This window comes from Metarhizium brunneum, chromosome 3 (genome assembly GCF_013426205.1).
Source record: "Metarhizium brunneum chromosome 3, complete sequence".
NCBI classification, from domain to species: domain Eukaryota; kingdom Fungi; phylum Ascomycota; class Sordariomycetes; order Hypocreales; family Clavicipitaceae; genus Metarhizium; species Metarhizium brunneum.
Window position 1 is genome coordinate 1,284,773 of NC_089424.1, and position 17,990 is coordinate 1,302,762.

The 17,990-nt window shown below is 52.9% G+C and overlaps 5 protein-coding genes and 3 non-coding genes across 8 annotated transcripts; 7 read left to right on the top strand and 1 right to left on the bottom strand.

The window, feature by feature from the left end:
- The first annotated feature begins 825 nt into the window (after positions 1–825).
- Positions 826–899, top strand: G6M90_tRNA00000057. Its single transcript has one exon. It is a non-coding gene; the product is annotated as a tRNA-Asn (tRNA).
- A 77-nt stretch (positions 900–976) lies between these two features.
- Positions 977–1,110, top strand: G6M90_tRNA00000058. The gene has a single exon. It is a non-coding gene; the product is annotated as a tRNA-Asn (tRNA).
- A 74-nt stretch (positions 1,111–1,184) lies between these two features.
- G6M90_tRNA00000059 lies at positions 1,185–1,258 on the top strand. Its single transcript has one exon. It is a non-coding gene; the product is annotated as a tRNA-Asn (tRNA).
- A 2,325-nt stretch (positions 1,259–3,583) lies between these two features.
- On the top strand, positions 3,584–5,170 carry DOT1 (Histone-lysine N-methyltransferase, H3 lysine-79 specific; the record flags this gene model as incomplete). Its single annotated transcript, XM_014688758.1, has 2 exons — positions 3,584–4,164; positions 4,243–5,170. 2 exons carry the CDS (start codon positions 3,584–3,586, stop codon positions 5,168–5,170), a joined length of 1,509 nt encoding a protein of 502 aa, XP_014544244.1.
- A 235-nt stretch (positions 5,171–5,405) lies between these two features.
- Positions 5,406–6,165, bottom strand: ATG16 (Autophagy-related protein 16; the record flags this gene model as incomplete). Its single annotated transcript, XM_014688759.1, has 3 exons — positions 5,406–5,573; positions 5,645–5,997; positions 6,081–6,165. 3 exons carry the CDS (start codon positions 6,163–6,165, stop codon positions 5,406–5,408), a joined length of 606 nt encoding a protein of 201 aa, XP_014544245.1.
- A 409-nt stretch (positions 6,166–6,574) lies between these two features.
- On the top strand, positions 6,575–9,478 carry G6M90_00g056550 (uncharacterized protein; the record flags this gene model as incomplete). Its single annotated transcript, XM_014688760.1, has 6 exons — positions 6,575–6,719; positions 6,836–7,100; positions 7,162–7,658; positions 7,721–8,963; positions 9,065–9,146; positions 9,227–9,478. The coding sequence occupies 6 exons, from the start codon at positions 6,575–6,577 to the stop codon at positions 9,476–9,478; spliced, it is 2,484 nt and encodes an 827-aa protein (XP_014544246.1).
- Positions 9,479–13,270: 3,792 nt separating this feature from the next.
- On the top strand, positions 13,271–15,180 carry DMA1 (E3 ubiquitin-protein ligase DMA1; the record flags this gene model as incomplete). The annotated part of the gene is made up of 3 exons (XM_014688761.1): positions 13,271–14,325; positions 14,386–14,500; positions 14,569–15,180. 3 exons carry the CDS (start codon positions 13,271–13,273, stop codon positions 15,178–15,180), a joined length of 1,782 nt encoding a protein of 593 aa, XP_014544247.1.
- Positions 15,181–16,123: 943 nt separating this feature from the next.
- Positions 16,124–17,933, top strand: mpp (Mitochondrial-processing peptidase subunit alpha; the record flags this gene model as incomplete). The annotated part of the gene is made up of 2 exons (XM_014688762.1): positions 16,124–16,207; positions 16,344–17,933. The coding sequence occupies 2 exons, from the start codon at positions 16,124–16,126 to the stop codon at positions 17,931–17,933; spliced, it is 1,674 nt and encodes a 557-aa protein (XP_014544248.1).
- Positions 17,934–17,990: the final 57 nt, after the last annotated feature.

The following is a 17,990-nucleotide window of genomic DNA, read 5'->3' on the forward strand; positions in this document are numbered from 1 at the left end:
GGGTCGTACAGAAACAGCCCCGCTTTTTTACGCCTCTTGATAAAGTCGGTCAGATGCCTTTACAATAAAGTGTGTCCGTCTAAAAATTATATAGGCCCTTTTACAAGCCGTTATAGAAACGACGGAAAGAAGAGTCTAATATACTACGTGTACAAGGTAAGCCTTGAGGGTAGGACAGCGAAGTCGGTCGCTTCGTTTGCATGAATCCCACCAGACGGTGTTACGCAAACCAGTGAATTCCTCCGTTCTTCGTCTAAAATGAAATGCCCCTGTCTTCGACACCATCGTGCTTTATTACGCTCTACGAAGAGACACATAACATGCTTCCAGTACCATAATTCGGCATTTTGGCAGTGTTGCCAAGACAAAGGTTAGTTACCACTGCTGAAAAATACCATCACCGATTAGTGGCCTACCCTGTACCACGTCTATCCTCAAACGCCTGGTGATTGACCAATTGCCAGCTACGGTGCGTCATGTATGCAGCAGGAAGAGTCTGGATCAAAGAGTTTGGCTCGAATAGGTAGAACCCTTTCAAGTTTAGAGTGTGGTGAACCCCATACAATTTCGCGGAAAAAATGATGCGAATTTTGTCATTGCCAATATCCATATACGGTACGTCTACAACCTGGCTGCAGATTGAATCACAACAAGGGGGAGTGAAGTTATTCGCAAAATTTCTCAGACATGTAATAGCTTTGCACAGTAAACTTTGCCGCGCCATGCGGTCACTTATCTCCTTCCACTACGTTGGCCATTGGTCATGACAGTGACTTCTTTCCAGCTAATTGACTAGAGTCAATAAGCTGCCTGCTTACTAACAATTCCTCCGTGGCGCAATTGGCTAGCGCGTCTGACTGTTAATCAGGAGGTTGAAAGTTCAAGCCTTTCCGGGGGAGAAATTTTTTTGCTTTTTGTGGCTATATATCTCAGCCGCGCTCTTAAATTACGATAAGATTCCGGGGCCGCCAACCTTTCCTCCGTGGCGCAATTGGCTAGCGCGTCTGACTGTTAATCAGGAGGTGAGTTAGAGAACCGATAACTTGTGATATGTGGAAATATTTGCTAATAGATTATAAAAGGTTGAAAGTTCGAGCCTTTCCGGGGGAGATTCTTTTTTTTTTGGCCGTAACTAAATCGCAGTCGCGGTCTTAGGGTACGATAAGAGTCCGGTTGGCAACAGCTCCTCCGTGGCGCAATTGGCTAGCGCGTCTGACTGTTAATCAGGAGGTTGAAAGTTCGAGCCTTTCCGGGGGAGACGAGCTGATCTTTTTGCTCCTTAGTGCAAGACCTTTCTTGCGTACTTGGAGCTTGACATTTTTTTTTTCTAGTTTATCGTTTTATTGCTTATCAACCGCAAGTTCACTCTTTTTTTGTTCCAGGGCCGTACTCTGGTCGTCTCTCGACGAGTTGCAGTTGAGAGCGAACAGTGAATTACTATGCTCAGAAGACCGACATCAGAGAAGATCAGGCTAAACGTGACAGCCCTGGTCATTGATTTGAAAATACTCCTGCCTGGTACAAGATCGTGGCCCTGTATGCGTGGGTAGCCTTCAAACTACAGCATGCTACTTACTACCCGCTATTTGTCATTACACGTCACCATCTCAGCTAACGAAACGGTTGTCCCATGATTTTATTAATTTCCAAGAAACGTGTGTGCTTTCTGAAACGTGTTCAATGCTTTCCGATGTTTCTTACAGTCACTTCATGACTTTCGTGGACTCGTGACTCACGACATGCCCGGTTACGTAAACTCTAATCGCCACGCCGCATGGCAATTTATGATGGTGGCACTTGATCCTGGGAGCAAGTGTCTAAAGAGAGAGAAGCGTGGCCATGATTGAACTTCGGTCGGCCATCTCATAGCCTTGGATCAGCGCCATCGAATGACATACTTGGGCTGCCACCACCCTGCCACCACATACGCCTATGGTGGGCGAAAGCAAACATCTTATAATTTAGCCTCTGCCCAGCAGACCTCTCCCATTCACCATAGACAGGCCGATCTGATGAGTTGTCTGTAATGCCACCTCAAGGTCTGGATTCTAGCCCAGATATGGACTGCTTAGTCTACGTGGAAGCTCTGCTGTAGGCGAGTGACAGGTCGAAAAACTGCCTGTTATGGACTGAGACCATCGAAATTACCAAACCACAGACATCATTTACATGACCGTACGTAAAAGGCTGTTGGGTATGACTGTCCGGCTTAGGTCCATCTACAAAGCATATCTTCGGATTCGAGGTTTCTCACTCGATAGTCGTAGTTGACACGCCTGATTAGTGTTTCAACGAAGACTCACCAAATCTACTCCCACGTAGCCAGGTGCTGCTCGACCGTAGTCCACGCCGACAACAACGCCGGACGCAGCATCGCAAAGGCCCTTGGCTACTCCGGGGATGAACTTGCCTCCGTCCCGGACGGAGCTAACCTGGGCCGGAGTTGCGACAACCCTCATCGCCACAGCTAGCCTACGTCGCATACATGATCAGTCCCAGGCCAAAACCTGACTTGGTGACGTGTTGATATTCGTCCGGGGCGGAAACAGTTATTGGTCTCGGTTGCTAAGCCGGGCTGGACTGCTGCCAGGGAAAGTCGGTCCTTTCGGGGAAGCCACCGGCGCGGGTATGAACAAGGTTGAATGCTTGCTTCTTGCATACGTGGCTGAAATTATGCGGTCAGTCTAGATGCAGCCGCTCCCCGGCATCTAGCAGCTCTAGGGAGACAAGGCGGCAGGCTCTAGTTCTTTCTCGTCATGTTGATTGCTCGTCATGTACGGACAAGGGGCGAGGGCATCCGACTCGGCGCTGTGGCTAAACAAAGGCGGGCGTCGCACAGATTTCGCGAATTCAGGGCTGTGCAGTATCCAACACGGGCACGCTGCCAGGCAGCCGGGACGGAGTGCATGAGATGCGTGCGACGTCCCCGTGCATGCATGTATATATTCTGGATGTCCTGGAATAACACGGAGTACGGAGTCCGTGTGCTGGCAGTCCGCACTGGGTTCACATGGGCACACGTAAGGACCTTCCCCGCTGGCCAATCCTTGCGCACTGTGCAGCACCAAGCGCTCCTGGGCACACCCCGACACCCGCAGGGCCGCACACACCCACAGAGGCGGAAGGCGCAGAGACACGCAAGACAACTGGCTGTCTGACGCCGACGCCTCTTTTCTTCGTCGTCGCACCTCAACCCTGATTCTTGACACAACTGCGCATTTTCTTTTGCATAGCAGCCCAGACGTAGTATTGTCTTTGTTTCTATTATTTTGTGTTCCCCTCGTCTATTTCTCTCCTGTATTTTTCTTCTGTACACTTCTTGACCCTTCTAACCACCCCCACGCCGCCCGCCGCCGTCGCTGTCGCTGGTCGTTGCGACGAGGCTTGACCTGGCTAGTGCATGAGACACTAGGCACGAGGCACGAGGCACGAGGCACAAGACATATTTACTAGAGACTGTCGCGAACCGCCACAACCAGAGAGACTGTCTGACCCCTCCGATCTGCCTCGAAGTCACCTCCCGCCTACTCCCGCTATCGACTTCTGACTTTGGCTTGTTTAAGCCACCTTCCTCTCTGTCGCCATGCCTCTCCTCGGCGGCAAGGGCAACAAGTTCAAGGTTGACCCGCCCAAGATCCGGATCGAAAAGGTTATTGTCGAACGTGCCCCGACCCCGAGCAAACCAAAGCCGAAATCTCGCCCCGGCCCGGCCTCCGCGGGAGCCTCGTCATCGCGCTCGTCTCCCGTTTACCGTCCGTCGCCTAAGCCTTCGGCTGTCCGCTACGCCAGTCATTCGCCTAATCCTTCATCATCTGACGAAAAGCGACTTGATCGGAAGCGCAAGACGGGCACTGTCTCCTCCACGACACGGTCCCCCGCGAGCGAGCGTATAACGTTTGACAAGGATAGCGACGCCGAGGATGATGGCTGGATGAATTTGGATACCCGCAAGAGGCAGCGAAGAGGCAATTCCGAGGATAAGCACCTGGATTCCAACCGCAAGCTTAGACACTTCCGGGCTTTTGAGGGACGCAACGACAATCTGAAATTTGTCCACGCCGTTGAGGTCGCTTCGCTGGAAGAGAAATGCGTGCCTGTCATGGGTGCGCAAAAGGAGGATGTTGCCATAGAGTTGCAGTATCCCAGTTTGCAGCCTAGAGAGAAGTGCGTCTCCGATACTCCTCCGTCTTTTCAGCCATGCCCATCGCCCGCCAGAGTTATATGACTGACGAATTTTTCTAGGTTTGAGCTTGTCTGGGGCAAGGATAAAATAGACGCGGTTGAGGCTAGTATAAGAATCGTTCGCCATGTCGCCGAAACATATCTCACCGAAGATGAAGCTGAACCGTTCACTAACCACAATACGGGTCTTATTCGACGTTTGGAAAAGGCGTCAAATCGGAACATTCAAGACCTGGCTGGTTTCAAAGCTGCAATCCACGAATACAATGAGACTTTACTAGGAATGGTCGAGGATGGAATCATTGCAAAAAACCTTGATAAGATGCACGAACTACCACGACAATTTGTGGCTTTTATTCTGGATCAAGTCTATGATCGAACGGTTGCTCCCAAAGTCGAACTGCTGTCAAAGTACGAAAATGGCACCGATTATGTCTATGGAGAACTTCTGCACCCTTTCATATCAAAGCTTCTAGTTGAACAGACCAAGATGACGTCGGATCAAGTCTTTGTGGATTTGGGATCCGGGGTTGGGAATGTCTGCTTACAAGCTGCATTGGAAATCGGATGTGAAAGCTGGGGTTGCGAAATGATGGAAAACGCCTGCAATCTGGCCGATGCCCAGATCAAAGAGTTCGAGGCCAGATGTATGCTGTGGGGAATCAAGCCTGGCAAGTCTCACCTCGAGAGAGGCGACTTTCGCAAGAACACCGCCATACACGAGGCCCTGAAACGAGCCGATGTCGTTCTCGTCAACAACAAAGCCTTTACATCTCAGCTGAACGATGACTTGGTGCGCATGTTCTTGGATTTGAAATTAGGCTGCAAGATCATTTCGCTCAGGTCCTTCGTGGCTGACTTCAAGAGTAGCCACAACATCAATGACGTTGGTAGCACCATTCTTGATGTGGAAGAGTGTTTATACCCAGAGGGCTTTGTCAGTTGGACCAATGCTGGTGGATCATATTTCATCTCCACACGCAAGTAGTAGAACTAGAGAGCATTCATATTGTTAGCGGTGGAAGCCGAGCTTTGGATAAGGAACATTTCTGCATACGCGCGCGCATACATCATAGCTTGTTTTTGCAATATTGTGGGTTCGTTGGAGTGACGAATAGCTAGCATAGAGCACATACCAACAATGCAGCCCTGCATGGGGCTCAACTTCATTGCAAACGGCTCAAAGGCTGGCTCGAATGGTCGTAGGGCAACTGTGACTCGGTCTATTTGTCGAACATCGGTTCGTTGGCAAGATTCATGGCCTCAGCCTCTTGTGCCATACGCTTCATCCATCGGTCAACGAGCTCCTTATTCTCCTTCTTCACCTTGTCTCTTTCTTTCTCGGCCACTGACATTTGAAGATTCAAAGTAATCATTTCATCCTGTACTTGCTGTGATGAGAGTTAATACTGTGTAACTTGGGAAGTCAGTTTGATGGGTCGCTGGATCTGCAGCTCCATACCTCGAGCAACTTTCGTTTCTCTCGAATTTCATGCTCCCGATCCTTTAGCCTGGTTGTGAGGGTGGCTCGCTCAGTAGTGAGATCTCTGATGGACCGCGAATCATCCTTCAACTTAGTTCGTAGTTTGGACAGTTCTTCCTCTGCCGTCCGTAGCCGACTTTCCGTCACTCCCTTGGACCGAAGAGACTCGGCAAGGTCAAGACGAAGTTGAGCGACGCCAGGATCGTCTGTGGCTGAAGCATCCCCAACTTTTGATCCTGATGCCAGCTTACCGACATTTACGTTTGAGGCTCGTGATTCCAAGGCTGCCTTTTCCGCCTCCAACGCGGATATTCGATCGGCCATTTGTGAACCTGCCAGGGCAGAGAGTTAGCAGGCAGCACATCACATCACCTGGTGCTCAGTGAGAGTGAGGGGCAGTAGGATGTGAACCGACATGTCTGAACCAACTCCATGTTCACAGGGTTCTGAAGCTCGGCATCCTTGAGGGATGAGAGATACTCGTCTCTCCAGTTCGGCATATCGGATGAAGGGGATCAGCAGCTAGTATGGTCTCAACTGTAAGGAACTCGATGGCTACGTTTTATTAACTGATAACCGATTTGACGGATGAGATACGGGGAATGGATACATTACGCATGGCGGGGCAGTTCCTTTCATTCCTGTAATAAGTGACAAGCAAGAGTCGAAGCTAGCGGCATCCTCATTTAGCCGAGGAATAGCCCCACAAATTGGCAGGAGCACTCGGGCTTGGTGACGCGACCGCCAAATGATAGCTGTCTCTCGCATATGGGGGAAGCTAGCACTCTCTATTGTCGAGATTCACAGCTTTCGGCTTTGATAGCTCAGCTTCGGCAACGCGTCCCTATTCTTCATCCTGCCCGCAAATGTGCATGAAGTGAGGCGACCCAGAATGAACCGCAACTTATGATGGGCACCCTTGACGCAAGAGCAGACTGGGAGAGCGTAGGGGACAAGTGGTTTCGCAAGACCCAGCAGTACACCGAGGTGTTCGATGAGGATTTAGACCTTGACAATTATCTCGTTGCTGGAGCCCCATATGCCGGCGCATTAGGTACGATAACGCTCCCCTGGCCTGGGGAATACTGCAATATTCTCAAAGCTCGGATGAGACTGTGCACTACCTAGCACTGCTGTCCATTCTTGGTCATTTTGCTAACGACGACTCAGCTTTATGGCGTGACGACTCAAAGTTTCACTTATTTCAGCCTGGGAGATCTACGCAGTCTGAAATTGATATTTACAGCTTGGCGGGAAAGAAAATCCGCTCCATTCCTTGGGACAAGAGCCGCATCAAAGGGCTGGGCTGGTCGGAAGACGAGTCTTTATTGGTGGTAACCGCTGACGGCAATGTACGATGCTATGATTTGCAAGGCGACTTCAGTAATTTTTCGCTAGGCCATGGCGCAGACAATTATGGCGTCGAATCATGCCGGTAAGGTCTCCCCTTAATGACCCCTCCCCAAGGAATAAACACTCTGATACAAAGTTTACAGGTTTTACGACAACGGCATGGTAGCCTTGCTGGGCAATAACTCCTTGGTCACGGTGTCTTCATACGCAGAACCACGTCCAAAGCTTTTGGCAACCACACCCGAAGCTGAGATTCACTCCTGGGCAATTATATCACCAGACCATACCTTATCCCGGTCTGTTGAAGTTCTCCTGAGCATCGGCTCTACAGTATACGTGGTAGATGCGGCAGACTGTGAAGATCGCTTTCTTGATAGTGGCCCCTTTAGTCACATCAGCGTCTCTCCAGACGGTCGATACGTCAACTTGTATTCAAAGACGGGAACCGCACATGTCATCACAAGCGACTTCCAAGAACCGCTCTTTGAACATAATTCCGACTCACAAACACCTCCAAAATACGTCGAATGGTGCGGAACAGATGCACTGATTGCATGGGAAGATGAGGTACATGTAATCGGTCCTGGTGACCAGTCATTGTCTTACATCTACGATAGTACCAGAGTACATGTCATTTCTGGTATGCTCCGTATCCAACCGGACATTCTTTATATTGATTAGGATGCACTAACGTCGCGGTAGAGTATGATGGTGCGCGACTTATTACAAACGACTTTTGCGAATTTCTGGAGAGAATACCGTCGGACACACTGGACGTTTTTGGCCATGCATCTGAATCTTCGCCTGCCTCCATTCTTTTGGACGCTGTTGGCCAACTGGAACTTGAATCACCCAAAGCAGACGACTATATTCAACTCATCCGTGCGAATCTTACTGAAGCAGTTGACACATGCGTTAATGCGGCGGGCCGGGAATTTAACGTCAAATGGCAAAAACGGCTTTTGAAGGCAGCTTCATTTGGCAAGTCAGTCCTGGATATCTACAACAGCGATGACTTTGTGGACATGTGCGAGACGTTGCGAGTCTTGAACGCAATACGTGATTTTAATGTTGGGATGCCTCTGTCTTTTGAACAATATCACCGTCTTACGCCGGAGAAAATAATTCGACGCCTTCTCCAAAGGCATGACTATCTTCTTGCGTTGAAGATTGCTGGCTACCTGAAATTACCCACGGACCGTATATACGTACACTGGGCATCTACGAAGGTACGAAATGGAGCTGAAAATGACGACACGATCTGTCGACTGGTAGTTGAAAGACTATCCGGCAAACCAGGCATCTCATTTGAGGAGATTGCAAGGACAGCGTATCACGAAGGTCGTGGCCGCCTAGCAACAGAACTTCTGAATCATGAACCCCGAGGGGGAAGACAAGTACCCCTCTTATTGGACATGGAGGAAGATGAGCTTGCACTAGACAAGGCGATTGAAAGCGGGGATAGCGATTTGATTCTGTCTGTGCTGCTGAAATTGAAGAAGAAGCTACCGCTAGCATCGTTTTTCCGTGTGATTAACTCTCGACCAACGGCATCGGCAATGGTAGAAGCATTAGCGATTACCGAAGGCGACAACGGCGTTCTCAAGGACCTGTATTACCAAGACGACCGCCGAGCGGATGGAGCAAATGTGTTTATCCGCGAATCGTTACAGCAGCCAGATGCCCGTACTGCTTCGGATAAGCTGGCATTGGCGGCCAAACTACTTTCTGATTCCAAAGAGAATCTGCCAGAGCTGTACTCGTTGAAGGAGACGACGACTTTGCTCCGGTTGCAAGAATCCTTAGATCGAGATTTGACTGATTCCTTCTCGGGGCTGAGCGTCAACGAAACCATGTTTAAACTTATTCGACTAGGCTATAATGGCCGCGCGAAGAAGATTCAGAGCGAATTCAAAATTTCAGAAAAGGTTGCATGGTGGATTCGGTACGTTGATCACTCGCGAGAGTTGCCGATCGGCTATTTGTTTTGTCTCTGCTATAATGATGTGACGCTTCACTAATGTCTTTTGTTTTTCTGTTTTGCAGCCTGCGTGCATTGGTCGTGAAACGAGATTGGAGCGAGATTGAAGAGATTTCGAAAACGAAGAAGAGCCCCATTGGCTGGGAGGTGTGTATAAGCTGGTCTCAAATCTGTTCTGTGTCACGGCGGCAAATCACCAGGTAGCTAACGTTTGACTCGTACTGCAGCCGTTTTTCAACCTGACACTTCAGGCGGGGAACCCCCGACTGGCAGCTGTGTTTGTGCCGAAGTGTACGGGCTTGGAACCGGGCCAGTCCATCACCATGTACGAGAAGTGTGGAATGCGGGTGAAGGCGGCCGAGGAAGCGATCCGTCTCAAGAACCTAGAGGCGTGGGAGAGACTGTTGGAGGCGGCAGGGAAAGGCTCGCAAGAAGGCCGAGAGATTGAACGACTGGGAAATGCAGCGCTAAAGAAGTGATGATGGCGGAAGCGAAAGCGTCGCACCGTCAGCAAGCGTTATGTTTGACTAATACATGGAGTTCTGTGAGTGTAAGAAGTAATACATGATTGGAGGAACCCTTACGCAGGACAATATTCTACTTGAGTGCTTGAGATGCAGGGTCATATTAATCGTGCTACGGCGAGTTGATGATCAACCCAATGCTACTTGACGCTACTTGGCCGTATTGCCAAGTGGTTTTGTGGCCCGAGTTCCATTGTCCCCGCGGTTCACAGGGACAATTATTTCCAGCCATATCACTGTATGGAGTGGAGAGTGGGAGAGTCTGGGCAGCATAGACTTGGCGAAACAAGATGGAAGACGCCCGAGATAGGAGGTGTCTCGGTACAAGTCGAAATAGCGTTGCTTGGGATTCACCTCTGGATCTCCACGCCACAGTTGACGGCTTCTTCACGTGGCTGTTTCGGAGACACAGGGCCTCTGGGTAATTACGGTTAAAAGCGCTAGATATCTACTACCTACTGATGGTACGGAGTACTCGTCCTGAACTCCGGCCTCTGGGGACCGAGGCGGGAGGAGGCGCACTGGCTCAGATGCTATTAATATACCTGGTGCGCTGACGGGCGGCGCAACGTTGGCTGACCATCGCGGGAAAAAGCTGAGACAGGAGACATTCTGGCCGACGGAGGAGCAGGCTGGACTTGGGAGGATTCGAGGAATGCGCGTAGTGTCATGGTGTAGTACGGAGTACAGTATGCCTGGAACAAGGATCAGAGACAAGTCGCGGGCCTTCACGGGGGAAGAGGATAGACATGGGCTGACGAGACGTTTGAATGAGCGAGCATTCTTGATTTTGTACTTTGTCGGGGGGAGGGCTTGCTCCCGCTCACCACGACTCGCGGCAGGGACTGGTGGCTATTGCATGCGACGTGGGAACGACGAGGCCCTGGGATCAAGATACCCTTTGGAACAACAGTTGTTTGACGGTTTGATTTTGGGGGCGATGACGAGAAGGGATCTGCTGGTCAAGTTTTTGTTTGCTGTGATGGGCCAAGTGCCACGCGGGCTGATGGGAGAATCCACTGGGAATGCAACTCTGATGCCACTGATGGCGATTGGCTTCACAGCTACGACAAATGCGGGCGGGCTTTTACAATCTAGGAGTGCTAGTAAATGGGACGTTCGATGAGGCGGGCAACATTAATCTTCGCGGAATGGTCTGAACGGCAAGATCCGATTTGTTCAACTACAAATATTGGCGACCGTCAGGGCCCCCTCCGTCTGTAGATACAAGATTGCGAGTAATATCGGAGTGGGCTCAGGATTCCTTCATCATCATGTGCTTATCCCAGCCGGGTTGGGCGTGTTTGCTTTGGTGTGACGGCTCTTTCCACACAGACTGCCACTTGTGACGCTTCATTTCGTCCCATGAGTCGGGCACGAGGGCTCCTTTAATTTCTGAAGGCAGCATGCTTAACGCTCTTCACGGGCGTGATGCAGCCTCTGATTGAACGAACCATGTTTACCTTCATCTGTTTGGTTCACTCTTCTGGCTCCTGGTGGTTTAGGACGTTGCAGAATGCGGCCAAATTTGGGGATTTTGACGCAGGAAGTAAGATACTCCGTCCCTAGGTTGACAATAATGTTGATTTAAAGTTTGCCATGAGCCGCCTGAGCGCTTCAGGTGGCAGCCACCTTATAAGAACAATGCGGGAGCAGAATTCAATGCTCACAGAGCTACGGCTTGATGTTGAACATGGACCAACAAACCAGGCTCTGTTCCACAATTGCTCTTTCAGACTCTTGGAAAGGCGATGAAAGAAACCACGCGAGCTCAGCTGTGATCAATGGCCTCTGCTGGTTGGGCGCCACCCGTCTCGATGCAGATCGTGTACGCTGGTGACCTGTCGCCCCTGCGTGCTCTCGCCCAGCCGTTGGCCGTGCACACAGACTACAGGCTGCTAGGGCGTGGGACATCTGGAGGCTATCATCCTGCAGCTTTCAGACCAGTGGCTAAATCGGGCAGACGTGGAGCTGCCTGGAGGTGATATGTCGATAGAGCGAGGGTGCAATCTGGAACCATCTCCAAGACACGACACGCCACACCTATGTATAGAATGCATCTTTTCTTGCTCCTGACTTACGGAAAAGAGCATACTCGGTCCGGAGCATTCGAGCTTGTTATCTCGCATCGGTCTGGTCTGTTAGTTCATAGTGACTAGCCCAGATGTTCGCTTTTGTTTATTTAGGTCTGCGCCGACGCACCGCGAGCGGATGTCCCGAGACCAACAGCTAGGGTTGTCCGGGCTCCGTAATTAGAGATACGGGATGACAGAGTCAAGAAGGTCCCAGATTGCGAGACCCGCAGCAGCCACACGGCGGCCTTGGGTCGAGTTGGAGGCCCTACTTCGTACTTCGTTGACGCCATGGTTTGGCGAGGCCCACACACAGCCCAAGCAATTCCAAGCAGTCCTAGCCCTGAAAGAAGACATGGAGCTTTGATATGGACCGCTGTTGTTGCGTGGGTTGTGAAGTTGTGGCACTCGTGGAGGTTGGGAAGCTAGGCTGGTGGCAATGGCGCCTATGAGCGACGGCGGACGGCGAGAGCGTGAGTGCGCGACGTGGAGAGCGGGAGGAGCGTGAGAAGGCGGCTCGATGTCGGGGGTGCAAGATGCATCAAATCCATGTCAGGTCATCGGGCGGCGTTGGCTCAGACCAATCGCTTGTCACTTAAAAAAACCAGCACAGAAGGAAGTTCAAATGACATGGAGAGGCAAGAGGGTTGGAGCACTTGAGGGCTCCAGTGCGGCCGGGCGTGTCTGCAGCAGCAGCCAGAGATGCACATATGCAGCTGGGCTATTCAATGTTTCGACATGATCCCATCAAAAAAACGCCAAATACATCACCAACATCTCGACAGTGACCAAATCGCCGCCGCGTCTGCATCTGCCTCTGCATCAACCGTTTCCTCCCCCTTCTGCTTACTGGGTAGTACGTGTAGACAGACTTACTCCGTACGTAACTTCTGGCTCCGGCGCCAACGCCAACGCCAACGCCGACGCCAGCGCCAGCGTCAGCCGGGGCCACCTGGGGTGAACTGGTGTGTCCACCGTGAATCGGTTCATGTACAGCCAAGCCTGGTTGGTGGTGTGAGGCTGCCAACGCGCCGGATAAAGAACCATCTTCCCTTCGGACCGTCGACAAAGACTGGCTTTTTGCATCCAACACTGCTTTGTTCTGTCGAATCCGTCTGGCCGCGATCCTGCAGACGAAACCTCCTTTCAGCCCCTGGCCTTGCGAACCAATCTCGACGAGAGAAGAGAAGTTGAGCCCTTGAAAGAGACGGCCGGGCGCCCCTTTCCCGCAGCAGGCAATCTCTAGACGTCAGACTCTGAAGCCGGTCGCGAGAGCGAGACTCGAGAGTCGTCAAACGGCCCAGTCATCTGCTCGCCAACATTTGACCCATCATCAACCCTGCCTGCACATCAATTGACGTGCACACCTGATTCTCTGATTCTCCGCACCTACCTGAACACCACCAACTCGGGGCAGTTTGGGGCTTTCCGCAACCCTGAACGCTGCTGCTCAGCTGCTGCTCAGCTGAGCTTGAGTGAAACTTCAACGCCTGGCGTCGCCAACATTTCGACCCCCCTCGTTTGCCGCCCTGTCTGTCGCCTTGTTCGTATTAGGCCGCGTCCGCTGACAACCAACTTTGAGGCAAGTCACAGACGGCCAACAAAGATTTTTCACAGCTTGCACTTCTAGATCGTACAAAGAGAGAGGCACCTTTGTTGCCTTGACCATCACATCATGTTCACACAACCCGTCTCATCTCCTCCTCCCGGGCCGCAGGGTGCCAACCCCGTCCCCGTCTCGCCGTCTCGCCCAAGCCGACTCCGAGGGTTGACCTACTTGCGCAACTACACCCACAACCATTTGTTGTCGCGAGACTCACACCACTCATCCTCATCATCCACCAACACCAACGCCAACGCCAGCTCATCCCATCGCAGCAGCCAGACGCAGAATGGCAACTTGACCCGATCCGTCAGCTACACCCCGTCGTCGACAATTTCCCCCGCTTCGCAAAACCCCAATCGTCTCACTCTTGTCAGCACATCCCCCGACGCCACGTCTTCATTGTCGCCGCGGGTAAATCCACGAGAGAATCACGGTGCCTCATCCAACACCCCCCCGCCAACGATTCCAGAGACGACCAGTTCTACGTCCACGCAGGCTTGGGCGGCGAGCCAAACCACTTCGCCAGACTCGACACCCAACGGCGGCCAGTCCAACATGGCTGCAACGAGACCTCGTGCTGTGAGCGATGCCCCCGCAGCCTCGTCTGCCACAAATGGTACTACTGCTCCTGCCTCTGCCTCTGCTGCGGCCAACGGCGCCCCAGAGACAGTGCCGTCAATACGCTTCTCCGCACACTACGACCTTCGATCGACTCGGCCCTCGCTCTCCTTCTCCCCCATTTCGAGAACCCTGCCAAATGGCACCGAGATCATTCGTGTGGGGCGATATTCAGAACGAGATGGCCAGGCCGCCAATATGAATAACAACCAGCCGTCCGCAGCACCAGTGGGTTTCAAGAGCAAAGTTGTGAGTCGCCGACATTGCGAGTTCTGGTGCGAAGATGGCAAGTGGTTCATCAAGGATGTCAAGAGCTCGTCTGGGACCTTTTTGAACCACATTAGGCTGAGCGCCCCGTCGCAGGAGAGCAAGGCATTTCCGGTCAACGACGGCGACATTGTCCAGCTGGGCATTGACTTTAAGGGCGGCGAGGAGATGATTTTCCGCTGCGTCAAGATGAGATTGGAGCTGAACCGCGGCTGGCAGAGCAAGCTGAACAGCTTCAAGTGAGTTCAAAGCGCTCTGCTTTTGATGAAGGAAAAAGATGGAAGACTAACCTCGTACAGCGTCGCAGCTCACAAACGTCTCCGGACCATGGCGACGGGCGCCCCTGCGGGAGCAGCGTCTGGATCGAGCTCACAAAGCTCGCAAGATTGCTCCATTTGCCTGAATTCTATTGCGGTAGGCGCTCGAACTACTGGGCAACTTCGGTACTCGGATCCATATGTGCTAATATTATGTATATGCAGCCATGCCAATCTTTATTTGTCGCACCGTGCTCTCACACATGGCACTTTAAATGTGTGCGATCACTTTTGACGTCGTCGCAATATCCCATCTTTGTCTGCCCCAACTGTCGGGCAGGAGCCGATCTCGAGGCCGATGTGGATGAGCCATCTGAAGAATGGCAGCAACTAGACGACGATGGCTTGGATGCGGATAAAAAGGAATCCGAAAATCCACAACCAGAGGAACCCCCTGTTGCCGAGTCCACAGAAGCCGCGGCACCAGACCCGGATGCTATGGATGTAGATGTTACAATGAGTGTCAATGAGTCAGACAGCCCCCAGGAAAGGCCGACAGGCAACTCGTTGCACACAGCCTCAGAGCCGCTGCCTATCACAAATCCAGCCTCGGGCTCGGGGCGTGTAGGCCATTTACGTGAGCACCGATCCCCATCACCATCATCCAGCGGGGCAGAGGGCCCCATCACGCCGAGAAACAATGCTGGACCGTGGGTATTTGACGGCAGTGCAGGGCAGCGGGCTGCTACTGGCAGCCCCGAAATGCGAAGCCTAGATGCTGCAGCTGAAATGGATGTCGGCGGCGGTGCTAACCAGAGCGATGATTCCATTCGCTGAGGAGGGCCGGTGCCAATGAAGAATCGGCGTTTGATAGGGACGGTGATTGTGTGGTTTTGTATGGAAACGAGATGAGGGAACGGGGAGAAGTGCGATACATGGCAAGCCTGACGAAACCATTCTTTTATTCGGAGAGCATAGCGAGCGACACATGTCACCTTTTCCAACGGTTCCCGCAGTGTTCTTGTCATAGACGGCGTTCCTGCTTTTGTTCATTTTGAGGGTTCTAGGCTGCATTCCCGACAAGTGGTCTTGGAGCTGGAACATGTTCATCCTGCGAAACGACTTTTATTTTCTTTTGTATAGCATTGGATTGGTAAATTGGGTATATCACTATACGCAGACCTGCATTCCTGGGCGCATTTGGACGCCGCATCTATTTGCCGCTTAAGTATTAATAAAGCAGTTTTGCTGCGTTTGCCTGGGAATTTGAATTTGAATTTGAAGCTACTTCGGAGATTGCTGTGCGAGCTGTGTTCTTTGCTACGAAGTATATTGCGAGCGAAATAAAAAGGGCTACATAGTCAATGACGATCCATCGTCCATCCGTCATGGCTGGCCCTGGACAGGCCCAAAGTGAGCAGTAAGTTACGTAGTAATAGTAGTAGCAAGGTGAGTCGAGTCGGGACCTCCGTCCGACGTCAGATCCGATTTATCGCCGAGTACTCCCGTCACTCGGCATCCTAAAGCCACACCACAGACCCAACTTTTTTTCTGGGTCCCATCCGCAGCCAACCGACGACTAACTACCTTGGAAACGTGACGGCAATGAAATTTTGCCGCTGTCACCTTCATCGCATCATCCCCTATCAAGCGAGCTGGCTTCGACGGGCAGATTCAACGACTGCTAGACTTTTGCGTTCTGGTTGATTTTACCCAAGCTACGAGGGGATTTGTAAACGGCAGGGGGGAAAGAGACGACGGCATCGAGGCACCACCCACCATGCTGCGGCAGCTTTCGGCGCGGCTCTCGCCGACGACTAGGTTTTTGGCGAGGGGAAATGCGTGGAGGAGGGGGATGGCGACGGTGAGAGTAGAGGGACTGCAAAAAGTTTGTTCTTGTCTTGTCTGTTTTCTCTCGTGCCGGGTACCCGTGGCACTTGATGGCCGGAGAAACGAAACGTCCCCGAGACTACTGAGGGCAAATGCTCACGGCTGAATAGGAACCCACGGAACTAGACCAGATCACCACTCTCCCCAACGGCCTGCGTGTGGCATCCGAGGCACTGCCCGGCTCCTTCGCCGGCGTGGGCGTCTACGTCGAGGCCGGGTCTCGCTTCGAAACCCCTTCGCTCCGGGGCGTGTCGCACATCATGGACCGGCTGGCCTTCAAGAGCACCTCGTCGCACACGGCCGACGCCATGCTCGAGCGCGTGGAGAATCTCGGCGGCAACATCCAGTGCGCGTCGTCGCGAGAATCCATGATGTACCAGGCCGCCACGTTCAACAATGCGGTCCCCGAAACGGTCTCCCTGCTGGCCGAGACGATCCGCGATCCCAACATCACCGAGGACGAGGTCGCCGAGCAGATTGAGACGGCGAGGTATGAAATCGCCGAGATTTGGGGCAAGCCGGAGCTTATCCTGCCAGAGTTGGTGCACACAGCCGCGTTTAAGGACAATACCCTGGGCAATCCGCTGCTGTGTCCGGAGGAGAGACTGGGCGAGATCAAGAGGGACACGGTGCTCAAGTACAGAGAGGCGTTTTACCAGCCGGAAAGAATGGTGCTGGCGTTTGCGGGGGTCGATCATGGTGTTGCCGTGCGGCTGGCGGAGCAGTTCTTCGGCGACATGAAGAGCACGAGTTTGCCGGGCGCGAGGGAGGTGACGGGGAGTGAAACGGAGAGCGACACCGACTCCGCTTCGTCTTCTTCTTCGTATACGTCGGCGTCGTCGTCGTCGTCGGCAACTCCCCGAACGCACATCATGTCCAAGATTCCGTTCATCAAGAACCTGTCCACGTCGGCGCCTCGCAACGCCGCTGTGCTGAACAACCTGCCCGCTGATATTGCCGCTTTCCCGGCCCACTACACGGGGGGATTCCTCTCGCTGCCGGCGCAACCGCCGTCGCTCAACCAGACCAACTTTACGCATATCCACCTGGCATTCGAGGGCCTTCCCGTGGGGTCGGATGACATCTACGCGCTGGCGACGTTGCAGACGCTCCTCGGCGGCGGGGGTTCGTTCTCGGCCGGCGGCCCAGGCAAGGGCATGTACTCGCGGCTGTACACCAACGTGCTCAACCAGTACGGCTGGGTGGAATCGTGCGTGTCCTTCAACCACTCATACACGGACTCGGGGCTGTTTGGCATCTCGGCGTCGTGCCTGCCGGGCCACACGTCGGCCATGCTGGACGTCATGTGCCAGGAGCTGCGGGCGCTCACGCTCGACACGGGCTTCTCGCGCCTGCAGGAGGGCGAGGTGTCGCGGGCCAAGAACCAGCTGCGGTCGAGCCTGCTAATGAACCTGGAGTCGCGCATGGTCGAGCTGGAGGACCTCGGCCGCTCCGTCCAGGTCCACGGCCACAAGATCCCCGTCCGGGACATGTGCGCGCGCATCGAGGCCCTCACCGTCCGCGACCTGCGGAGGGTCGCGAGCATGGTTGTCCACGGCACGCTTGGGAACCCCGGCCGCGGGAGCGGCGCGCCCACCGTCGTCGTCCAGGAGGCGCAGGCGTATGGCCTGACGAGCCACTCCATGACCTGGGACCAGATCCAGGACCGTATTGACGCCTGGAAGTTGGGCAGGAGATGATGACGTTTGCTGAGGTGTTTTTGTTTGTTTTTTGGGCGCCCGTGTATTATATGATTT